The 15,778-nt window shown below is 40.0% G+C and overlaps 2 protein-coding genes across 2 annotated transcripts; both read right to left on the reverse strand.

Annotated features, from left to right (window-relative positions):
- Positions 1–951: 951 nt before the first annotated feature.
- LOC121612935 (solute carrier family 17 member 9-like) lies at positions 952–8,321 on the reverse strand. The gene is made up of 13 exons (XM_041946120.1): positions 8,149–8,321; positions 7,069–7,266; positions 6,807–6,946; positions 6,143–6,242; positions 5,908–6,032; positions 4,811–4,907; positions 4,609–4,705; positions 4,352–4,439; positions 4,232–4,266; positions 3,724–3,839; positions 2,514–2,569; positions 2,390–2,419; positions 952–2,235 (listed from the first exon to the last, which is right to left on the reverse strand). Exons 1-13 carry the CDS (start codon positions 8,271–8,273, stop codon positions 2,066–2,068), a joined length of 1,377 nt encoding a protein of 458 aa, XP_041802054.1. The 5' UTR covers positions 8,274–8,321; the 3' UTR covers positions 952–2,065.
- Positions 8,322–8,668: 347 nt separating this feature from the next.
- On the reverse strand, positions 8,669–12,366 carry LOC121613012 (glucose-induced degradation protein 8-B homolog). The gene is made up of 5 exons (XM_041946247.1): positions 12,198–12,366; positions 11,735–11,862; positions 11,411–11,607; positions 10,797–10,994; positions 8,669–10,238 (listed from the first exon to the last, which is right to left on the reverse strand). Exons 2-5 carry the CDS (start codon positions 11,853–11,855, stop codon positions 10,065–10,067), a joined length of 690 nt encoding a protein of 229 aa, XP_041802181.1. The 5' UTR covers positions 11,856–11,862; positions 12,198–12,366; the 3' UTR covers positions 8,669–10,064.
- Positions 12,367–15,778: the final 3,412 nt, after the last annotated feature.

Below are 15,778 nucleotides of genomic sequence, written 5' to 3' on the forward strand. Positions count from 1 at the left end.
GATCTTTGATTTCCTCATGCTAAATGGTAGTTCGCAATTAGATTTTTCTGTAAAATCAGACTTTCATGGGAACATGATGTCTTTTTTCAGAGATGTTGTTTGTGTCTTTTTTTATTTCTACACATCAAAAAAAATCAGACAATGTAAAAAAAAAAAAATGAGTGAGGGAAGATGCACTCATTGCAACAAACCACAAGGTGGCATCTTGTCCCAGGTGTGAACTGCACGCAAATCTCACAAAATAATGTTTTTTAAATATTTGACTCTCTGTGAAAAGGCAATATTAAGATAGACTTCAAACACCACATGTAAGGCATAAAAGATCCAAACACGTGATGCCAAAAGTCCAACACACATTCATTTCTTAAGAAAATTACGTTTATCTGCATGCTTGTTTTTCATAATCAAAACATGTGCTTACAAGTTCCCTCTCAGAAAATGTGAAAACACACAGATCCCTAAAAGCCAGTGAGGGAAAAGTAGATTTTTTTTTTCACCATCTGTTGTTGTGCAGAACTCACCAGCAGAAGCTGAGTTGCTGTTGTTAAAATAATAAGATTCAAATGTCATCGCATACAGTATCTACTTGTGTGTGACCGGATCCTCAAACTCAAAGACAACACGGTTACATGACAGTATAAATGATCTTAGAGCATAAAAAGAGGGCAGTGAGCTACTGTTAAGTGTTTTTTTTAACCTGTATTTGGTGATGTACTTACTTACTCAGGCTCAGTCATTATGTCATGGAGTACTGACATATTTTGCTGTTTTTTCTGCATCTCCTTTTCCAGTAAATATGATCTGTTTAATATGTACATGCTGCCAGTATATATTGCTCCTTATTATTTTGTTTGTGTTTTATTGAGTGATGTATTTCTATACCATATGTAAATCACAAACATCAATACATGTACGAAGATGTGACAGTTTACAAACACCAGAGCCAAACTGTACAATTCCACAAAAATTTAAACACTTTATTTAAAAAGAAAAAAAGCTGTTCAGTAAATAATTATTTATAATAATGTCATTATGAACACATGAACCAGAAATGTTTTCAAATAATTTCGGTGAAGTGAAGTGTGAAGTTCTTTAAAGCAAACTGCACGTCCGGACACAAGTCTTTGTTTTCTTGCTCATTAATTGGCAGCGCATTAGTTCTAGTGGATCTGAACTAATAACGAACCAACAACAACAACTTGACTTACATAAAATAAGATTTTTTTTGTCACAAGTGTAGAATCGTAAGAGTAGACATGGACTCCAAATTGTTGCAATATTCCTATTTACTAAAATCTCCCGCACCCGGCTTTTTCAAAATCAGAGTATATAATTGTGACCCATAAATATTTGTGTTTGGGGCTGAGAAGCACACACAGGTTAGGGAAGTCGGAAAGTACTGAAAGACACTAATGCATTGGTGGTTGTAGTCTTTTCATTCCTTGCCTCATCCTTTAAAGGTAAAATACATAACATTTCCACCTTAAATTCTCTAAAAACAACTAGACCTATGTTGTGTATTTTGTTGAATTGTGCACTCGTTTCCAACAACGTTTAAGCAAAATATACCTGTGTGTTCAGCTTCTTTTGTCCTTTGCATGTCAAACCTGACTCAGGGCTCAAGTCAGGCCTTCAGGCAATCAGGTCTCAAGTCAGTAAAGTCTCATGTCAACAACTCTCGTCTGTTTTGTGATGCAACAGTCACCAGCAGCTTACATTTTATATGTAGCCATTAATGTAAACATTTCTGAGATGAAATTGAACTTTCTACCTTAAATATTGATACACTCATAAACATTTGTACAATGCGGTCACATTTAGCAGACATGCTAAACATGAGAGATATTCAAGTTCCTTCATTTTCGAGGCAGGAAGTGTGCTGTATTTACGCTTTTATGATTCCTGAATTCATCCATCCAGAACAGCAGTTCTTTCTGTTTAACACTGTTCAGACTCTTTCTGCATCGCTCAAAGTCAAAATTAACTCCAATTTTGACAAAGTGGGATTTACTGTGAGATTTAAATGTAATTTCTCACAAATCAGACACAGAGAAAGAAAAGTTGGTCAAATCACAGTAATCTGGCTGTAATCTTTCACGTCGACGCGCTGAGCATCTCCAAAGATGAGGAAAACCCCGAGGCCTATGGCATTTACTAAAGTGATGAGGGAGAACACGTTAGCCCACGATAGCGTGACCTCAATCAGGTAACCTGACAGGGAGACCAACACCAGCCCTGTGCAACACACACCAAAGAAAAGGAGGCATTTAAGATCAGTGCCAGTAGTAACGACAGTGAATTTACATTTTCATATTCCAGATTCAGCAGTTAGAAAATACAAACATCTCCTATACACTGCAAAAAATGAATGGACATCCTGGATACATACCCATAAAAGCACCCAACATATTCATAAAACCTGTTGCAGAAAAGGAACATTGAGTCAATGTCTATCACCAAAAACTACGATCAGCACAGTTTCATGAAGCTGAAATCGAGAGTGAGAGACTCACCATAGAGGGCACCAGCACATGATGGAGTGAGGTCCTGCACATTCACAGCCACGCCACTGAAACACAATAAAACTCATTACAGAAACAGCTAAATCTGCAGCGTACTGAACAAAGAACACTGATGTGCAACACTCAAAAAACGTGACTGGGTTAAAGGATAAGTTTGGTGATAGACTATATTTTTATTCTTGTCAACAAATCCTGTGAAAAGACCAAAACCAACAATGAATCAATCCTACTAATGAGTATAATCTGTGTATCCAAAACCTGATATATCGACTCTATTGTTGCCAAAAAACTGTTAAGAACACACTAATGAGCCACAATATTACACTGAGGTCGACTAGAGCACCAAATGTGTATTAATCCACTGCTGGAAATAGTCCTCAACAAATGCTTAAGTAATGATAAACATAAAATACTAAGAAAGATTAAACTATAAATTTGTGACCTGCAGTAGGAACCAGTCAGATGATGCCGTGGTCAGTATGTATAATAATGTCAAGCATTAAAGAAACATTACGTAACTATTTTACCTTAAAATAACAGCTTCAAAGTCATTCAGATGGTAATGTAATCATAGCAAAAGCATTCGTAAGAAACTGTCGAGGTGCTAAATGGAAAAACAAATATTTGCACAACGTCGCGATTGATGTTTGGCGTCTGGGCTGTGGTCTCATTATTCCCCCAAGGCGTCACAGACTTCAGCACAGCACGTGTGGAGGAGCCACAATACTAACTTCCCCCAGCTAACTGTTGGGGGAAGCAGCAGCATGATTAAAAGGCTACATGTTGCATGGAGATGCCTGAACTTGCTCGCAGACTTCATGTTATCCAACAAACTCTTTTCATTGTTATGCCAACAGCCTACTAATTTGTCCAAGCATGTCATTTCACCCGTATTATTAGTTTTCTATTTTTTATGTTTGTTTTTCTTATGCCTGTCGCCTCTCTTTTTGCTCTCTCTCTCTTTGTGCTGAGAATCAACCATGTTGTGTGTAAAGTTTTATAAATAAAGTTGAATTGAGTGGAGATGAGGGTATGGCAGGCAGAAGGCTTTGAGAGACACTAAGTTAGTTTGTTTTGGTCTTTTTTATAGGAATTTGTTAACAATTACAGAAATATAGAATAACGCCTGCAGCATTCTTTAAATATGAATGTCACAGACAAATCTTTGTTTTAAAAATTACTTAAGGTTGTTCTAACATACCCGCTTGAGAGGGTGGATAGCCCTATAGCAGCAGAGACCAGAGTCACAGCGGAGGGAAATGTGGTGGCTCCAGACAGAAGCATAATAAACACACTCGATACGCCCATGCCGAAGAACTGAGGGTGGAGAGACATGCAGGATGAGAAGTTACATCACTTTGATTTTGATTAAGATTCATAAGGGATGAAAAGTTAATCCAAATGTCTGCTTCAGTTTGCATACACCATTACTCTGTAAGTGAAGCTTTTCAGTTATACAGTACATACATGGCCAGAACCCTTACTTCCTTTCTCTTTATACACTTACGTGGCACAGAATGTATCAGTGATTCACAATTGCTCTGAATCTTTTGCCATGGGGAAGCTTTAAGGCTTGTGATTACATGTTTGAATCACTCACAAAAAATTCCAACGTCAACACCTACGCAGCTAGTCTGGACAAACCCTTTTTATCGCCTGACAACACAACTGTGGTGCGCTGAATTGATGTACAGCCTTTCCACGCTTACCTGCATCATCTTTCTCACAGGTAATACGCCATATCCTACAGAAGGAAACACAAGATGTCAACATGGTTTTGTTTTTATAAAAGCTACAGAAACTGAGCTAAAAACCTAGATGTTTAATACCTTGGTTTATTAGAAAATCTGCAACATATCCTCCACCAAGTGCTGATGGGATTGCAGCTAGCCAGGGAATTACGTTATACACCCATCCCTGCAAAAGAGAGGTGGGGACAAACATCAACCTGTTTTCTTATGGTATTTAAACAATGTAGTTGACTGGTGGCTGTCTAAAGCCTGGGGTGTCAGCATGGAACAAATAAGTATACAAGTTCAGCCAGTTTAAAGGCTTATTAAGATCATATGGTGGAGGAAACAAATACCTTTTCATGTGGAAATGATTCTTTGAAGTATGTTGGCAACCATGACAATAAAGTGTAGGAAGTGCTGCTCATGCACATGTGAGCAAACACCATGGCCCTTAGAGAGTCGATGACAAAGACACACAGAGAGTCGGGGTGAGGCTGAAAACCCAAGCAAGCATGTACTGATAAACACTGATGGATTAAAGAGCATAAGCCGTACCAGACAGGTGGCATCTTTAAAAGCCTCAGCCAGAGGGTTGTTGACAGACTCCACTGGCTGTCATTTCTCAAGCCCACCCGCTTGGGGGCAACTTCACCTGAAACACACAAATCACATGATGTTAAACTGTTGTGTACTATAAGAGTTACTGTGACACTGTTTGTCATTTAAAAACACTGTACAAATAAGACTGAGAGTCTTCAGTCATGCTAGCTGCCATCTTGCTAACGTTTGCTAATTAGCACTAAACACAAAAGTACAGCTAAGGCTGATGGGAATTAAATCAGTTTTGCATAAATCAAAGAGGTAACCAAATTAAAATGATGACCTGATGATGCAACTAGATGGACAGTTAAGAATTTGCGCTGATGGCTAAAGTGGCAAACTCTGAAAAATGAAGCCAATGTGGAAGTGCCAAAAAAATGCAGTTCCTCAAACGGCCACTTGAGGCTGTATCCAAAAGTGAGTCAGTCCCCATAGACTTCCATATTAAAATAACCAATTTTTTACAAAACTCACTCATTGGAATTATATCAAGGCTTAAAGTTAGGCATAATTATGGCAATGGCTGCATTGAATTGCAAGGTTTCAGCAACCTGGCTTCATTTGTCCAGCCTCAGCTCCACCCATGCTCTACCATTTTCCCATTTTTTGGATGAGCCAGGAGTCTGGTGGATTCTGGCACCACCAAGATGGCAATGACTGGGGCAACTGTCACTGAGCTTCACAATGGCTCTTCAGAAACCTATGGGTGACTTCACGGAGACTACACCCATATTTTATACAGTCTATGTGAAAGCCACAAATGTCAACCTCATGGTAGCACTACAGGAAAAGTCAGATTATCGCTTATCAGGATTCATTGTCAGGGAACCATGAGTGTCTGAACAAAATGTTATAGAAATCAATCTAGTAGTTGTCAAGATAACAAAGTCAGGACCAAACTGGTGGACTGACTGCCATAAAGGCATGGGGCTGAGGAAGGCTCATTAAGCCCTGTCCATACTCCAGGCCCAGGTCATATAGGACAGCAAAGCGACAACCTATGGTCACTTTGTTATTGAGGAATACACGACTGACCAGTTTGGTTACTGTACCTTTTAAGAACGACTGCCAAACAAAGAATGCCCACAGTCCAGCCAGGAAACCAGTAGCATAGAACACGCTTTCCCAGCCATACCAGTCCAGCATTAGGGACCCCATTCCACCTGCTAACAATGTTCTGAAAGAGCAACAAAGAACAATAAAAAAAAGGTCTCACAAATAGCTGACTCTTCACATGTGGATTGGTGTGTGTGTGTGTGTGTGTGTGTGTGTGTTAGCTTAGCATACCCAAGATGGGTACCACTCTGCATGGTGCTCATTAAAAAACTCCTCTCTCCTTCCAGTACACGTTGTGAGCAAAGGCTGGCCAAAGACGGGAAAAAAACACCTATAAGACATCATGAGATACGTAATATGTGAGCTTGGACAGTTCATGATAATTCAGTTAATTCATACCATTCGCATGTCTGCACAGTATAGGAGAGGTAAAGCCAGCAGCTGGTTATCTCAACATAGCATAAAGACTAAAGCGAGGTGAATAGCTATCCTGGCTGGGAAAGGTGACTTCCCATTTTGTATGCTGGTTGTCTTGCAACTGCTCCCGGTCAAGAAATAATCCAGCATGTAACCTCCCCCACTACAACCACACCTGCCATTTTTACAGTTTGTGCAATGTTGCATACAACAGGCTAATCAGTGAGCTGTAGAGGTGCTGGTTGGTGGAGTTTGTCCAGCAACTATTGGACAAAGCCATGCTAGCTGTTCTCCCATGTGTCTGGTCTTTATGCTAAGCTAACTGTTTAGCTGGTTGTAGGTGTGCAGCCCTGAGAGTTGTGTCGATCTATTCATCTAACTCTTGACAAAACAGCTTGCATAAATGCACGTATATACCAAAATGCTGAACTAGTCCTTGAAGTGCTTATTTCAATGCTGTAACCGGTACGGTGCTCACCCTGCATTAGTCCCATGAGGAACCTGGCCACAGTCATGAGCGCCAGGGTGTAAGAGCCCAGATGGGCCAGGAGAGGAGTACCAGCTGTGATCAGAGACCAGGAGGCTGCAGAGATTAACAATACACGTTCTCCCCCCACTCTGATGACAAAAGATATGGAGTTAACTCCTAAAGCTTTATATTACATGAAGTGTATTTGCTCATTGTTTAAATAGAGACATGTCAAGTCACGCTGTGCTGTTTTACCAGATGTATTGCTTACTTGTCACTAGCATGTCCTCCCAGGATCTGAGTGAAACAGTAACCCCAGAAGAATCCACCTAGAACCAGCGCAGAATCCACCTTACTCCAGTGGAAGTATGATGCCATAGACACTATGCAGATTGGCATGGCCATCCTGGCACAGTAGAGTAGGCAGGTGCCCACAAACAGTGTCAAGATCCATTTTCCAGCCAGAGGTCTACAAGAATGATGGGAAACCATTTATACTTAATGACATGGATTGAACTGTGATTAATGGTAACTAAAGAACAGGGTAAACACACACCCCGAGGCTTGCAAGCCAGAACAATATTTCAGCATTATTAAAAGGATACTAAGTACGTACTTGAGCTAAATGCTAACACCAGCATGATAGCATAGACACGTATTATTAGCATGTAGATGTTTACCAGATATATCATCCCTTGTTCACCATCCTAGTTTAACATCTTAGCATGCTAATATTTGCTAATGAGAACTAATTACAAAGTACAGCTGAGGGAATGGCATTAGTTTTTCAGATATTTGGTCATAAACCAAAATATTGGACAAATTACAAATTTGACCAGGTGATGGCACAATGTATAAAGTTAAAGGATCACAAGGTATTACAGCTGATCCTCTGGGGGGCATGATTATGTGTACAAAATTTCAATATAAAAAAAAAAGTCAGCCTGCTGGTGGCACTACAGGTAAAGAAGGGATCACCACCTTTAAGATCAGTCCTTTGGGGATCGAGAATGTTTGTGCAAAATTTCACAGCAATCCATCCAATAGTTGTTGAGATATTTGAGTCTGGACCAAAACAGTGAGCTGACTGACTGACTGACGTCGCTATGCAGAGCCGCGCTACCGGCATGGCTGATAACAAGTGACTCTATTCTAGTGAAGCAAGCATTTCAAGACATAATTTACCATGCAATTCACACTGTAGTGACATGAAGGCAGCCTGTTGTCACACACTCTTAAAACTTACATGCAAGAATACAACAACAGAATCAGAAAAGGAACAGAGGGACAGTGCATTAACAAAATCTCAGCATGGTATTCTTCATCTGATCTAAATCTTAGGCAGTCTCACCTGGGCCACAGGTTTTGTTCTTCTGTTTCCTCTTTGGAACAGCCATTGACAGTGTAAACGTTAGGCTCCAATAAAGAACCATTGAAGCCATTCCTACCGTCTCCTGATGTATGCTTGTCAGCCATTCAGAGAACATCGGTGTCTTCTCTGTTGTTTGTGCAACACTCCCGTACAGAGAGGTGCGCTTCGGCTTTACCTCATATCCTCAGGTAGACAGGCCAAACAGGTAAAACTTGTTGGGCCCCTGCTTGTGATTCACAAGCCTGACAGCAGAGGTCTGAGTGGTGGTTTTACCAGGTATAAAATGTGCACATGCCCCGATTTGTTATTTCAAGCTTTCAGTTTTTAAAACTATCATCAGGCATTTTGAGTGAAATTCAAGAGTTTGGATAATTTTTTTGAGTAACTCCACTCTTACTGTAGGTATTCTAACTATCAATGGAACTTCCCTTAAAATTTGCACAGACACACACACACACATTTATAACTCAGAAAATGGAAAACCAGCTCTTGTATGGTTCACAAAAGTTTTGTTTATTTTAATAATTGCAAATCTGATCTTAAAAATGTTGAATAATAAAAGGGATGTGAGCTCTCTGGGTCTCAGTATTTGTCAAAGCCAATATGTATAAAGACATTACAACCTTAAAAGAAATTAAGGATGGACAACTAGCAGCAAGTTTGTTTTTTTTATAAAAGTAAACAAACAAAATTAACACGCACAAGTGTCTTTCCCCATTGAAAAAAAGATACATTTACATGCAGTTAAAGTGAAAATACTAACGGCTTTAAAAGTGGCAAAATGGACAGCAAGTTCTGTGACCTTTTTCAAAACGCCTGTTCAGATTCAAAATGACATTGATTTGATCATGTTCTTGCTCTTACACCCTGAACAGATTTTATATATCAGCGTTTTCAAACTAGAGAGTTGCAGTAATCGGCCCCCGTCATTCCTTAGCAACCCGTTCTCTCACGCAGCATATAAATCATTATCTAACCTCAACCCCTTGTATCATAAAACCAAAAATAACCATTTGGAGCATGTTTGGGGGGGTGCATACCAAACTCAGAGAGCCATCTCTGATTTTAACCCGTCAGTCAGGGCGGATTTCACCGTCTCGAACACAGACGCAAAACGATAACTTTGCAAGGCAGGTCATCCCATAGACATACTGTAAAGGTACAGTCAAATTTCAAGGTGTAGAAAGCAATTGGCTGATTCAATAGCAAATCGTCAAACATCATCCTAAATAAAATCCTAAAATATTATATTAATTAAAAGTATATTACATTAATAAAGTGTGTTATTCCATTTAGTTGAAAAATACTCACATTTTGTGTATGAAATTTAAATTTTAAACATATTTCTGTTTTGAAACTATCTAGACTCTTGCAGTATGCCATCTCAATTTAAACATATCTTCATTTAAAAAAAGAAAAAAGGGAAATTGTGTGTCTGTTGTTTCAAAGTTTAAACCATTAGTTATACTTCCCTCCATCCTGAGGAGCTCAGCTTTTAGCTCCACACACGCCACAGTATTAACATTGTTCATTTATACCATCAACTCTCTTTCTGGCTTTCTGGCAAAATAATGTCTTGGTGGGGAAATGGTCACAATAAATAATAGTACTGCTTAGGCTTTAGAGAGACAAAATATAAAACAGCTATTTGAATTTTTTTGTCTCCAAGATCTATCTAAAAATCCTGGATCGGTATTTAAACTAAATAATTTCTGTCAATTTGCAAATACAGCAATTTACAGTTTGCACAATGATTTAATCTTACCTCTCATGAATGAAACATGAAAAAACAATGTAGCATTTGTTTATACACATATGTTACCTGGTTGTCACACAGTCACTGACTGATCATAAATTAAGGGGACGTGGAAGTTGGTTGTTCTCGTCTGTCATGTTCACTTGGGGTCCTCGATGGTGCCCGTGCTAAGGTCAGTCATTTTGGGATATTTCACCTTCTTCTGGTCCAGCTCATTCTGTGCCCACAGCAGTAACTTCAGGAGTTTAGCCAGTTTGGGCGTCGATTCCCTGTTTTCATAGTCCAGCACAGCTTGGTTCACCTCACTCCACACCTGTGCATCAAGATATGTGTTACAGTCAAATAAAAAAAAAAAACTTGCACACTTTAATTGTCTGCATCCACTGTATTCTTAATACTTACATGCAGTCTGACACACCTCTACTACACCAAGAAAGAATTCAGTCACCTGGTTCTACTAAGGATGCATTCACACTATAACTGTGTGGTTCATTTCAGATAAACTTGTTTGGTTTAGATTGTTTAGTCTGGTGTAAAATATGTCAATTGAAGTGACATTTTGCATCACAACAAAAGCTAAACTACTATTAAATCAATCTACTGATTGTGAGCTGCTCACAAAACCATGTTATAAGTTGCCAAAACTGTCGAATCAGCGGGTTGCCTGTCAGTCTGTAAAATGTTGCAGGCCAAAACTAAAAGGCACAGGACCTCAGATACAAATAAAGTAAAAATAAGTATTTTGTACCATAATATTACAGAGATAAAACACAACAATGTTTAATTTTTTTTCTTATATCTGACCAAATAAATTGAACATTAGGTTTTAAAGCACCCTGAAACTGTCGATCGCATCTCCAAACCAGCCTACCTTTTGTCGCTGCATCATGTTGAGCAGATCTCCAAAGGGCGACTCTTCTGGGTTGTCAAAGGCCAGAAGGGCTAATGTTCTCTCCATCTCTGTCAAACACTCGCGGCTCTCCTCCCCCTGCTCGGCCAGCTGTGTCTGGGCGAACTCCAACGCTGACTCAGTCTCCCTTAGCCTGATTAACTCAATCAAATGTTGCTGCTGCAAGAGGGGGGGTGAAGCACAAGCAGTGAATGTTGAAGTTCAAGTTTTATATAGAATCACAATATTTTCCTATTTAAACAGGAAAGAAGCTGAACTATGTACAATGACAGTCTGTTGTGGTTTTTTACCTACAGGGAATGGAGGGGGCTTTATGTTTATTCTCATTTTGGCAGTTCTCACTACACTGCAATACTGTTGCTGTGCCTTAATCTCACTTAAGTGAAGATCTGTTGTTCATTTGGAAAGTCTGTAGAGTTTAACCCATAAATCTCAGGCTAACAACTTCAGTCTACCATTACATTACATACATGACATGACCAGCAGAATTTGGGACAAACTAATTTCCAGGCCAAAGAGGTACATGTTAAAATTACAACGACTGATGGCAATTTCAAAGCTCTGTGCACATGTACCTGCAGATGAAAATACAAGTATCGATTGGTGTCAAGCAGCTCTGGGTGTAGGCTGTTGATGAGTGCAATAGCTTCCTGTATCTGTCCCTTCAGGATCATCTCTCTAATCTTTATCCTTTCATCCAAAGAGTCCAGGTCCACACTTGGCTCGATCCCAGACTCCATCCGAAACTTCTCAGCAGCCTCTTTGAATCCCTCTTGAAACATATGTGAAATAGATACAGGCAGAGGGAGGGACATTATCAACATTATCAATGATGTCTTTTGACTTGGACAAGCTGTATATTCAGCTCAAAGTCACTGTGGTCAAGCTACATGCCTCACCTGTCACCAGGTAATTCATAATGAGCCGATTCATATCCGCCCTCTGTATATGAACATTATTTAATTTATCCATCCACTCTTCTTTTGTGATGTCTTCTGGCTTTTCAGCATAACTCATCATTGGGATCCTAGAAAGGGGAAAAGCCATTGGAAATACAGCCAAACATGAGCAAGACTGACACAGCTTGGTCACAGTTTGTACCTACATGAACAGTAACGTTACCACCATAGAGACAGATATTATGGACTGAGCGTAAATACGGGCACCATACGCTACTGACAAACACGCCAAATTAATAACAAAACAACAGACACGTTATTTGTACGATTAATACGCGTAAGGGCGCTTGCTAGCACCAATAAAAATAATCTGAAAATTCTGAGACGCTTCCAAAACAAACCCATTTCCTCCTGGGCAACAGCCCCGGCTAGTTAGCAGACTGTGTGCGTTTACGCAACTTACCGTGCAAACACAATGTCCGGCGATTATCCTTTCTTGCAGGCGTGAGAAGACAATAACTAAATAGCAACGCGCAATCCTGAAAGTACTTTAAGAGGAATAAAACTGTAAATTGCGGATACACGGCCAAGCTTTTCGTGGCTAGCTAACTAACCAAGCTACTGTGATAACCTCGCGATAGGAACGTCTGTCCTGCGAGCTCTGCGATTGGCGAGGACGGTGACGTCACGGTTGCCGAGGAACAGTTAGAGCTGCGAATAGTGAAATATAATTTGCCGTAAGAATGTGCTGTTTGATTTCATAGCATACACTTATCTCTATGTCTATATTATATATATATATATATAGATATATATATATAGATATATACACGTATATATGCATATATATAGATATATATATATATACATATCTCTCTATCAACAAGTTAAATGAATAAGATAATGATCCATATAGGCCATGAGGGTTCACTGAGTGGTTTGATAGGGGTGACTATGGTGTGATTATGGCCCTCATTCACCAGATCTTAACCAACTTCAACACTTCATTAATGAACTTCCGGCCCCCAGAGCTCTAGGGCCCACTGAGACCTCGGCTTTACTACATGCTACTTTCTTGGTTTGGGGAGATTTGATAACATGTAAATTTGCAGGAGAAGTTGTTCCACTAAAGCACAATATCAGCCAAGGTGGGTCCTGCATTATTAGCTAATGCTGTTAACTTGTCTTGTAGAGGGGCCCTGTGTGAGAATCAAGTTTTGATACCTTAATCAGATTGTTAGTGCTCACATGGTCCATTGCCCTAGCTGAGGTATTCAATCAAATCAGATCAACCAAATGTAATGAACACACAGAAAATCAGCCCAACTTGCAGCCTAGGTTGAAAGTCACCTGGGGTTTTGTTCAGTGCCAATCAAGTCCAATGCCAACATTTAAAAATTCTTATTTTCTACAATATCTGTGCATGGCAACTGCTGTATGGTTACGGTTAGAGGACAAAATTGTAGCTACAGCTAATTAAACATTATGCAGGTCTGTGATGGGACACAAATTCTAGTCTCCTGCATGAAAGTTTGAAGTGTTACACAGCCATCCACTACATCCTTGCTCTCTGCCTCGCTGCATAAAGGGCTCACTATTTCCTGCTATGGCACTGGACATTAGGTGCAGAATGTGTGCTCAAACAATACAAAAGGATAAACAAAGATTAATATCCTTAGTTAGTGTATATTTGAGGGAGCACGGGAGTTATGGTAGTGTGAAAGTTTTTAAGATGTGGGTGAGTTGTGTATTATAACTTGTAGAGGTGGGGGGTTACATCTAAGTGCCCTATGACATTTTGATGGCTAGCCAGTGGAATTTATTAATGGCTACAATGGCTGCGGTGACCATAGCAATCTCATATTAATACTCCTCTATATATTTCTAGGAACAAAACCTGGTAAAAAAGAGAAAGCTGTTATAAAAGACAAGCCAGTGACTTTCAGGGGCCCCTGGATAGTTCATGGCCCCAAGATATCTGCCCTACTTTTTCTGTGGATTATCTAGGCATGACACCCCAGTTCGTAGATTGTCCCACTTACAAAGAGTCAGTCAAATGTTGGATGTCAGCTGAAAGATTAGACAACAGACAAATGGTTATGGTTAAAGTCAGGGTTGCGTCATCTGCCCAGTGTTATATAGCAAATCATTGGACGATTACTTTTTGTACTTTGCTTCAAGATCATGAGATTAGTTTCTATGGAAATACAATGCACAAGCAAAATCAATTAAGATCCCATGTTTCCTTTCAGTGTCATTAACTGTGGCTTCAATCCCTTCCATACCTGAAATGAGCACATCATCTGTGTGATAGCCAACATTTAACTTGTTCCTTCTCGTGTTGGTCTCAATCTTGTATAATAGGCATATTTTCTGTATTCACAGTATCATTATGATAATGGAAGAGTACTGAACCCAGTCCAATAGGCCTTCCTCACTATCAGTGTCTCATTTTGACTTGTTTTAGTTGTAAAAGTAACAGTGTTACATTTCAAATGTCCCAGTAAGCCATGACAGCATGGCAGTGAGCCAGCATGCACAATACCAGGACCCTGAAGCCCAAGCACCTAATTGGAAATCAGACATCTTAAATTTCATTATATAGGCTACATCTGTGCTTTTTCTTCTGTGGCATGTCAAAATGTTTTCAGTGAAAGGGGTCCATACAGTACATAATGAATATGTTGTGACATACTGCATGTTTATGTGTCAGTGGTGTAAAATTCCATCAATTTATTCACATAAGTCTTCTGATTACTGCTGCTACACTGTAAATGCTAAAGACCAGGACTTAAGTACAAATTATAATTAACACTCATACCAGTCATGCTGTCATGGTATGATAAATTGTTATTTCTCACAATGTCTACAAACTCAAGGACCATGAGAAGATGCACCACTTGCACCACACCCTCATCTTACCTGTCAAAGGGGGCCATCTTCTGGGGACACCTGACACACTGCATCCCTTTACCCAGCACTGACCCTATGCAGAATTCATATGTCAAATCAGTCATGGGCAGCATTTGTTATCTATAGTCAGAAGCAGATCGTTATCGACCAAAACAGATAGGACCCTCAACATATATAAATGTTCCAACACGTTGGGAAATACTCATATTAGCTTTCTGACGGAGATGTACAGTAAATATGAAGCTGGAGCTAGCTTAGCTTAGCTGAAAACAGGGGGAAACACATAGCCTGGCTCTGTCAAATGTTAACATCTGTGCATCTAAAACTCAGCAATTAACACGTTTGATCTTGTATGTTTAATCAGAACAAAAATTGAGTAAACCGTTAATTTGTCATTTTTTACGGCCGTGCTGCTGGACTACCTCTAGGCCGCCAATACTCACTTCCTGGATTCCCCTGGTTGCCTGGCAACTGCTCAGGGCCAAGAAATATACTAGTTCGACACATAAACCCCGTAAAACTGCAAACTGATTTTATTTATTTTATACTTCAGTTTGTGTGAAGACTAGTCTTAGTCATTGAGCTTGTGCTGGTAGGTGGATTTTGTTACCATTTGACAAAGCCAAACTAGCTGTTTCCCCTTGTTTCCACTCTTTAAGCTATAACCTCATCCAGCGGTTAGCTTGCCAGCTCTCCCAACAGAAAGACAATAAACGTATTTCTCAAAATGTGGCACTTCTGCTGTAAGTCTGTTAAATCAGTGATAACTGGTCTGCAGTTACAATGTCTTGCTTGAAATAATGTTAGTTTCTGTGAGTGCACAGGTAGATTTTGGCTTTCTTCGTGTGCCGTGCTTGACAATGCGGTTATTAGCTTCCCTTTGCAACCGGCATCCTCTCCCCATCATCCCAGTCCGTTTGTGCACGCGCACGTCGGGTCGCCATGGGGTGTTGGGGGGGCGGAGCCAGCGTACTGCTGCAGCTGTCCATGGTTGCGTAGTGGGAGCCAGAGAGAGGGTCCGGGTACGTGCGAGATGCAGCCATAGTCACGCTACACTGTCTAAAATTATAACCTGCTGGGATCGTTAGCGTTGCAGCGCATCAGAGCCGACTGAAAGGTGAGCCTGCAAGG

Source organism: Chelmon rostratus, chromosome 10 (assembly GCF_017976325.1).
Source record: "Chelmon rostratus isolate fCheRos1 chromosome 10, fCheRos1.pri, whole genome shotgun sequence".
NCBI lineage: Eukaryota > Metazoa > Chordata > Actinopteri > Chaetodontiformes > Chaetodontidae > Chelmon > Chelmon rostratus.

What these genes read in the sequence shown, in the direction of transcription:
- LOC121612935 (XM_041946120.1), bottom strand. Translation starts at nt 8,273, where the DNA reads ATGGCTGACAAGCATACATCAGGAGACGGTAGGAATGGCTTCAATGGT. An exon ending in AATCATTTCCACATGAAAAG is followed by an intron (nt 4,440 to 4,608) that starts GTATTTGTTTCC and finishes TCTCTTTTGCAG; the next exon opens with GGATGGGTGTATAACGTAAT. An exon ending in ATGTGCTGGTGCCCTCTATG is followed by an intron (nt 2,420 to 2,513) that starts GTGAGTCTCTCA and finishes TTTCTGCAACAG; the next exon opens with GTTTTATGAATATGTTGGGT.
- LOC121613012 (XM_041946247.1), bottom strand. Translation starts at nt 11,855, where the DNA reads ATGATGAGTTATGCTGAAAAGCCAGAAGACATCACAAAAGAAGAGTGG. An exon ending in TATGAATTACCTGGTGACAG is followed by an intron (nt 11,608 to 11,734) that starts GTGAGGCATGTA and finishes ATATGTTTCAAG; the next exon opens with AGGGATTCAAAGAGGCTGCT. An exon ending in ACTTGTATTTTCATCTGCAG is followed by an intron (nt 10,995 to 11,410) that starts GTACATGTGCAC and finishes CCCCTCTTGCAG; the next exon opens with CAGCAACATTTGATTGAGTT.